The sequence below is a fragment of the Sapajus apella genome, unplaced genomic scaffold (assembly GCF_009761245.1).
Source record: "Sapajus apella isolate SASKATOON/1434 unplaced genomic scaffold, GSC_monkey_1.0 scaffold43, whole genome shotgun sequence".
Lineage (NCBI taxonomy): Eukaryota > Metazoa > Chordata > Mammalia > Primates > Cebidae > Sapajus > Sapajus apella.
Genome location: NW_022436983.1, coordinates 11,587,864 through 11,596,850, shown reverse-complemented (window position 1 = coordinate 11,596,850; position 8,987 = coordinate 11,587,864). Strand labels below are relative to the sequence as shown.

At 47.9% G+C, this 8,987-nt stretch overlaps 1 protein-coding gene across 1 annotated transcript in view; it reads right to left on the bottom strand.

Annotated features, from left to right (window-relative positions):
* The window catches only part of IGSF21 (immunoglobin superfamily member 21), a 272,851-nt gene that overhangs the window by 6,035 nt on the left and 257,829 nt on the right, over positions 1 to 8,987 (bottom strand). Inside the window, exon 6 of the mRNA XM_032300592.1 lies at positions 7,023 to 7,497. Coding sequence (XP_032156483.1) covers positions 7,023 to 7,497 — 475 coding nt within the window. The remainder of the gene's footprint in view (positions 1 to 7,022; positions 7,498 to 8,987) is intronic.

Here is an 8,987-nt window from a genome sequence, read left to right as displayed (position 1 = left end):
CCATCTAAACACTCATCCATCCATCCATCCATCCATCCATCCATCCAGACATCCATCCATCCATCCAAACATCCATATAAACACTCATGCATCAATCCATCCATCCATTCAAATATCCATCCATCCAAACATCCATTGAGTGCATCCCTTCAAACATCTATCCAAAACGTCTATCCAGACATCCATCCATCTAAATACTCATCCATCCATACAAACATTCAGCCATCCATCCATCCATCCATCCATCCATCCAAACATTCATCCATCCATCCATCCAAACATCCATCCGTCCATTAAAACATCCATCAAAACCATCCATCCAGCATTCATTCTATTCATTCATCTATTCAAACATCCACCAATCCATTCACACACCTACCCATAAACCTACCAATCTGCTCACCCACCCATTTATTCATTTTCTCTATCCATCTAATTCTTTATTGTACACCTAATTTGTGGTGGTCACTATCCAGGGCACTGTTGGGGATAGCATAGTGAATCATAAAAGTAGCTTATATTTCCTGAATATCTTCTCTGCCTGTCACCATAAGCACTTTGTATGCACTGCCTTACTTAATCTTCTCAACCTAGAAAAGAATTAATTAATTGTTAAACAGTTTTTATTAAGAACTATGTTAGAGGTTGTTCTGAACCCTGTACTGTGTGAATTAGGCAGATAAAGACCTTGCCCATGTGCAACTTAAATTCTAGTGGGTGATAAGAATGCCCAGAGTTTGACTGGGATGGTGGTTATACCAGCATTCACATTTCTTAAAATGTGTCAGATTGTGCACTGAAGGACTTGCATTTCCAAATAGGTAAATTCTATCACAATTAAAAAATATATGAAGAAGGAATGTTTCAAGCCAGTTTACCTGACTGCCATTATATCTAAAACCAGGTCCCAATTCCTTGCTTTGTGGGAGATTCAGACAATAAACAAATATAGAATACACTTGCAGGTGGCAAATGAGTTATGCAAGAAAACAAAGCAAGAGAAGAAGTTGAAGGAACTAGGAGGAAGAGGTTGTTTTAGATAGAGTGTTCAAGGAAGGACCCTCTGAGTAGAGGACTTGAGCAGAGGGCTCCTTCCCGTCAATTTCAATTCTTCATAAGTAAATGCTGTTCCCATTTCTATCGATGGAGATCTACTTTTTGTTCTAGAATTTCCTATGAATGGACTCACACAGTGAGTACTCTGTCACCTGACTTCTTTTGATCAACGTAATTTTTTTTTTGAGATGGCATTTCACTCTCTTGCCCAGACTGGAGTGCAGTGGCACAATCTTGGCTCCCTGCAACTTCCACCTCCCAGGTTCAAGGGATTCTCCTTACCTCAGCCTCCCAAGTAGCTGGGCCTACAGGCACGAGCCACTATACCCAACCAATTTTTGTACTTTCAGTAGAGCTGAGTGGTTTCACCATGTTGGCCAGGCTGGTCTCAAACTCCTTGTCTCAAGTGACCCATCTGCTTCAGGCTCTCAGAGTTCTGGGATTGTAGGTGTGAGCCCCCGCACCCAGCCTGATCAACATGTTTTTGAGCTCCATCCATGCTAATGCAGTTATCACAAGTTCATTCATTTGTATCGATGAAAAGTATTTTGTTATATGAATATAGTACAAATTTGCTTATTCAGTTTTCTAATTATGGACATTTAGATTATTTACAGTTCCGTTGTTGTTGCTGTTTTCATGAATAAAGCTGCTGTGGACATATGTTTTCATTTCTCTTGGGTAAATGCCTAGGAGTGAAATTGTTGGGTCATAAGAGCAGAAATATTTTTATCTTTGTAAGAAACTGCCAGTTTTCCAAAGTAGTAGTACCATTTTATACTCCGACCAGCAAAGCATGAGAATTCTTATTGTTCTACATTCTCGTCAATACCTGGTATTATCAGTTTTTGAAATTTTAGCCAGTCTAATGGATGTGAAATGGTATCTTCACTGAGGTTGGAATCTTCATTTCTCTAATAACTAATAACGTGTGCATTTCTACATGTTTCTTAGCCATTTGTATATTTTATTTTTTAAAAAATTGGGTAGTTTTACATTATTGATTTGTCATGGTTCTTTCCATATTCTGGTTACAAATGCTGTGTCAGATATGTGTATGAGAGTATTTTCTCTCATTCTATAGTGTGTCTTTCATTTTTCTCAAGGATATCTTAAAAAAAGCAGAAGATTTAATTTTTGATTAAGTTCAATTTACCAATTTTCAATTTATCATTTAGTTTTTATTTCGTTTTTTTTTTGTGACCACTTTTTTTTTTTTTGCTGAGAAGAATGTATATTCTGTGGATTTGGGGTGGAGAGTTCTGCAAATATCTATTAAGTTTGCTTGGTCCAAGTCTGAGTTCAAGTCCTGGATAGCCTTGTTAATTTTCTGTCTTGTTGATCTGTCTAACATTGACAGTGGAGTGTTAAAATCTCCCACTATTATTGTGTGGGATTCTAAGTCTCTTTGTAACTCATTAAAAACTTTTTTGTGTTTTGTTCTAGAGGCTTCATGATGCTGGCTTTTACATTTAAATCTATGATTCATTTCAAATTAATTTTTGTATGTGTATGTGAAGTAGGGGGTCCAGGTTCAATTTTTCCTTATGTGTATTCATTTGTTTCAGGGTCATTTGTTAAGAGAACTCTTTCCTCATTGAACGGCATTGGGTCTTTGGCAAAAATCAATGAATTCTGTGTATGTGGGTCTATTTCTGGACTCTGATCTGTTTTAGCAATCTATTTGTCTACCATGGGAAGGTTCTGGGTGGGTGTCATGATCTGATTTATATTTTAAGTAGATCAATCAGGGTGGGAAATAGAATAGGGGAAAAGTAGAAGCAGAACGACCAGCTTTGAAGGCTGCTTTAATAACCCAGGCTTGAACTGATGGTGCTTGGGTTGGGTATTCGGAGAGGAGATCTTGAGGAGTGGCAGGTTTGGGATATATTCCGAGGTCGAGCTGCCAGGGCTTAATGATGGCTTGCATGTGGGATAGGAGAAAAGAGTGGAAAATGTGGGTGGCTGCAAGGTTTCTGGTTTGATCAATGGGGAGAACGTAGCTGCCATATAGTGAGATGGGTACCAGGACACCTAGGCGTCTGTGGTCCAGATCACAAGAAAGGCACAAATCTGGTGAGACAGGAAGTCAGAAGAGGCACAAACAGCTTGGAGGGTTGGGGGAGGGTCAGAGAAATCTTCCTGGAGAGGTGGCATGTGAGCTGGAGAGGGCATCCCTGCAAGGGAAGAGCAGGAGCAAAGGCTCTTTGCAAGGAGACACACCCCACCCTCATCAGCCTGATCATGATTGGATTTTGTGCCCTGAGGTCATCTCATCCATCCCACTGTCTCACCCCAAGTACAGGGTGCCCTGATTGTGGAGGTGCACACCCTCACGACCCTTTGGCTCATGGCACTCTCCACTGGTCACACCCCCTGGCTCAGTGACACCTCACCACAGCCCTGACAGGTGGGCTGTATAGCACAGTGGTTAAGAACTTGGGTTCTGGGGCCAGACAGCCAGGAAGGTTACTGTAAGCCTGAGTCCCTCATCTCTCAGATGGGAATAATAAGATAGCATCTTTCCGAGGCCTCACGGGTTCACTACAGATTTCAGGGAGATCTGGTGAGGAAAGCATCTTGCAGAGAGGCTGGCTCTGAGCAGATGCCCAAAACATTTGTGCAGTTACTATTCTCCCCCTTCAATAAGTCAGAAAACGGAGTCTCAGAGACGTTAAGAGGTCTGAGTTCTCACACAGCAGTTGAGGGAGGCTAGGAAGTCAGCCCAGGCGTCTCTTTACTCACCCACCCAATTAGGACCCTTCACCTTGGTGGCCCTGCTGTGTCCCCCATGCCCCAACTTTCCCGGTATGCGCAGACCTGCCTGTCCAGGCCCACTGCCTATGAGTGGACTCTTCTTTCCCTTGCTCTGATGATGGGGGCTTGGGATGCCCACAGAGGTGGCTCCAGTGAAGGGAGGATCTGGGATCAAGGACACAGCCGGCAAGTGCTTTAATGTGGTGTGGGGTGCTGGTGGTAGGGGTCACATAGGCCAGCAGGAGCACACCCCCTCCCATCACTAGGACATGTCAGCTACAAGCCCACTTCTCACCAGCTGCTGAAGTCCGTATCTGGCCTTTCATCTTTCTCATCCTTGTTCTTGAGGGGTGGGGCAAGGGTGTCACCCCACTGGAAGCTTCCACAAGAGGGGCAGGAGGGGACTTTCATAAGCGAAGCAACTGGGTGAACGGTGAAGGCTGTTCTGACTGGGGAGGGAGAGGCCATGGAAGGATGGAGGGTCCAGGGAGAGCGGTGAAGGGCTGGCAAGGTGGGAAGGCCAAGAGAGGGGTCGGATCAGGCTCTGGGTTGAGAAGATCCTAGCACCTAGCACAGGACCTGGCCTTAAGTGATGCTTGTGATATCTTTACGGAATGATGAGCAAACAGCACCCAGGGAGTGGGCACCTGTACAAACGGATGCCATGAGGAGGCAGAGTGAGACGTATGGAGCAGACTTTGGAGCCTTTGAATTCTCGCCACTCACCTTGGGCAACTTCAGCTCCCTGAGCCTCAGTTTCCTCTTCTGTGATATGGGATAATAATGGTTCCTGCCTCACTGGGTTAATATGAGAGAAGCCACAGTCTGTGGCATATAGTAGGTGCTCAGTAAATGTTAGCCTTTATTATTAGTTTCTGTATAGGCAGGTGGCCTGTGAAAATCAAAGGGCTGCTGGGTGTGGTGGCTCATGCCTGTAACCCCAGCATGTTGGGAGACCCAGGCGGGCAGATCACTTGAGGTTGGGAGTTTGAGGCCAGCCTGGCCAATATGGTGAAACCCCATCTCTACTAAAAATACAAAAAAAAAAAAATTAGCTGGACATGGTGATGGGCATCTATAATCCCAGATACTTGGGAGACTGAGGTGGGTGAATCTCTTGAACCCAGGAGGCTAAGGTTGCAGTGAGCCAAGATCGCCCACGGCATTCCAGCCCGGGTGTGACAGAGTGAGACTCTGTCTCAACAACAACAACAACAACAACAAAAAAAAAAAAAAAAAAAAAAAAAAAAAGAGAGAGAGAGAGAAAAAAAAATCAAAGAGCCATTTTAATGGCTTCCAGGCAACCAGTCCGATAATCAGCCAATGCACCCGGTCCTGGAGCTGGTGAGTTCAGCGGTTGGCATAGAAGTGAGTGAAGAAGGCACCAATAATATCAACTCTGTTACACACAAAGTTAATGACGTTGCAGGGACTCCACCAACGTGAGCCTCAGTTTTGCTCATCTGCAAAATGGGGCTACATGGTCAACTTGTGCCTGTGAGGACTGGATGAGAATCCTTGCAGATGTTTCTGGCACACAGTACATACTATCTGTACAAGAAATCCATTTCTTTGGTATTTGATACTGAGGAGGTGTTGGGTTTTCTGGTGGTCCAGCTGAAACAGAAGCCCTCTGGAACATCTCACACAAGCCACAGTCCCAATTCTTGTCAGCCACTACTCTCAGTCCTTGGTCATGAGTGGCCTGGGTTAGAGACTGTGGACTGCTTCATGCAGCCCCTGAACACTATGGGTGTTTTGGGGGACAAGCTCAGGCATCTCAGGCTCAGGGAGTAGCTGCTGGGGGCTGCAGCTCAAGGTTCAAAGGACAAAGGCGAAAGGGCAAGTGCAGGTCTTTGTGCCCATCCCCTGCCCTCGCCCACCCGGTCCATGAAACAACCGGACATGAGTCCGGTGTATTTTCAGCAGAAAAGATCCCACATCTTCCCTTTCCTTGCCCAAGTCAGCTGGGAGGAGGAGTGTAAGGGGGAAGGGAGTGAGTTCTCAGGGAACTGCTTTGGGGACCCCTGGGCTGGGGCTCTGTGAGGAGAGGAGCAGATCACGGACAGGGACTGGGTTCTAGGGCTCAACTGGCTCTGTGCACCCAGTGTACTCTTTGCCTGCCTCCCACATATCCACAGATGACAGGGTTTTCATTGTACTTAAGTGTAAGCCAGAGTGACATCTTCCCACGTCCTATGTGTTCCTGACCCCAAGCTGGCAAAGCTTCCTGTGATTTTCAGAATTCCCGAACCTGACCCAGCAAGCCTGCAGCCTCTCAACTTCACAACCCTTGTGCAGCAATGTCCTCTGAGCTCACTGGGCTCATACGCAATCCAGAAAATCTTCCTGTCACCTCCCATGCTCGCACCTGTGATGGAGAAAACTTCCCTGAGCAGGCCATGACCTCAGTGCTCCTCTCCTTGACCCGACAAATGCCCCTGATCTCTTGTGCTCTTGAGGCTGACTCAGTGGTCTCCCCTGGTCTTCACGCTGACCTCCTATGCTTCTGACTTGACTCAGCCACCCTTCCTGAAGAAACCCGACTCGTGTATTCTTCATTTAGCCAGCAAACCTCCCTACGACTTCCCGGTTCCATTTTTGACCTAGAAAACCTCCTGTTCTGAACACTGATCCAGCAAATTTCTCTGATTTCCAAAATTTTTATCCTGACTGTGCAAACTCCCTGACCTCTGGTATTCCTGACCCAATCCAGCGACTCGCCTGCTCTTCCCCAGCCTCTTGTGTGCCTGACCCAACTGAGAGACTCCCCTGCCCTTCCCCAACCTCTCATGTTCTTGACCCAATCCAGCAATTCCCCTGTTCCCCAATCTCTTGTGTGCCTGACCCAACCCAGCAAATCTCCTCTATCTTTTGTTTCTGATCTATCCAGAAAACTTCCCAGACCTCTCACGTTCCTGACCTAATCCAGCAACTCCTCTGACCTCCCCTGATACTGTATCCCCGATGCTATTGAGCAAACGCCTCTGACCACTCATGTTCTTGGCTCAACCTAGCAAAATTCCTTTGCCTGTGGGTACCTTCCATTCCTAAGAACCCTGGCTCTACCCTTTGTGCTCATCCTGACTCCAGTTTGCTCCATCTCCTCCCCATCTCTATGGCTGCCCTCAGCCCAGGAGCCCCATTCCCAGGCTCTCCCCACACCCAGGTCTGCAAGGGCTCTACAGAAGTCCCCCACCAAGCCTTACCCAGCGTGACCTCTGCCTGCATGGGCATTGACAGCGCTGGGTGCTTGACCTCGCAGCTGAAGAGGGCCTCGTTGTCGATCTGTGGGTTGAGGGTCCAGGTGAGCAGGGCGCGTACTTCCACCGTGCCGTCGCTGCCCGGGGTGCGGCTGTGGCGCAGGAAGTAGACGGGCTCAGCGCTGTGGACCCAGCGGGGGAACTCACGGCTCACGACCGTCTCTGGTATGTTCTCTGTGGTTGTCTGGAGGAGGATGTTGGGATCTGGGGTCAGGCCACGGGAGGGGCGCTCCGTGTAGGGTCGTCCACCCCGGTTCTCAGCATCCAGGAGGGACAGTGACTTCTGCATCTTGGTGTCGTCCAGGTCACGGTGCAGAAGGCTGCGGAAGGGCCTGCTATCCTGGAGGGGGCCGGAGCTCGCAGCTGGAGGCTCTGATAGGGGCACGGCGTCGATTGGTTCCCCATCTCGTTTGAAATAAACCTGCCATTGCAAGGAGGGTGTGGAGAAAGATTTTGTGCTACAAACTTCAACCTCCCCATAGGCTCTCTGATGAACTGGGCACAGGATGCCAGTTCTTCCAGAGCATAGCAGTCTAGACAGTCGCCCTCACCCCACTCCTTTCCTTCCAACACCCCCACCAACCATGAGCCAATGTGGTACAATGGGAACACATGCAGGCCCCTGGGGCAGAGGCTTAGTCCAATCCTCATTTACCAACTGACCAGGCTTTTTGAGTGTCAGCTTCCTCACTTGTCAAGATGAATAAGACACCTGCTTCATGGGGCTGTTGGATGCTTCTGTGGAACCCTGTGGGAAATGGGGGCCTTGCCCTATACCACGGCAGCCACCTGGGCTCTGAGGGGGTGGCCCATGCCCACTCGAAGAGGGCATGGGGATGAAGGGGAAAATGGAAGGCACCGGAGATTAAATGAGATGTTGGGAGAGGATGAGGGAAGAAAGAATCTGTGTGCGAGTGCGTTTTGGAGATGGAAGGCAGAAAACAGGTGCATGTGTGGGAGGAAGCTAGGTGCAGGGATGAGGTGAGCAAACGTCTCCTCGCTTTTTCTGCTAATGGGGAACTCGAGTTTTGCAAGGCGGCATTTAATTTAATTTGCTGTGGTTTTATTTTGGTACATGTGCCCAGAGGCCTGTGGGGACTGGGTGTATTTTTAATAAATCAGATAACTAAATCAATAGGGGGCTGGGGGAGGGAAGAGTGGGATGCAGGGGGGGGGGGGGAAGGAAAGGGGGGGGGGGGGGGGGCTGCAGGGCGGGGAAGGAGGTGGGAGGGGATGGGGGTATGAAATGTGGGACTTTTGTCAGAGTTTGTAACATCAATGAAAAATCTCTTAGGTGTACTCAAAAGCCTGCACTGTTTTTTTTTTCCCCATTTATTTTCTTCTTCTTTTAAAAAAGTGCTTTAAATGCAGGTTTGTAATTTATATCAAAGAATTTATTTAAAGTTGTGACGTCTCAGGTAAACATAAGATGGCTGGGATTTGGGGAGATGAGGTTCTTTTACATATCTATATCTGAATATTTTATTGCCAGGTCACAAATGTCAGGGCAGGCAGACAGGATGGCTAGGAGGGTGCCTTCCTGCAGCCCCTGGGCTGTGAAAAGCCTTTCTTGGTGCCTGTCAGGAAAGGACTTTTTCTTTGTGAGAAAAAAGCAGCCTTCCTGATTTTAGGGCGACTGGACCTCTTAATGGCCTCCAAAGGGGAAGATTTGGGGGCATGTCTTGCTTTCAGCAACTGGCTTTGAAGCTACCTTTTCTGGTCTACTTCCTAGGGGCTGAGGCTTGTTTCTGTGCCCCTGCCCACCATCCCCCTTGTGTCTCTGTGTCCCTGCCCGCTGCCCCACCTGTGTCTCCGCGCCCCTGCCCGCTGCACCACCTGTGTCTCTGCGCCCCTGCCCGCTGTACCACCTGTGTCTCTGCATCCCTGCCTGCTGCCCCACCTGTGTCTCTG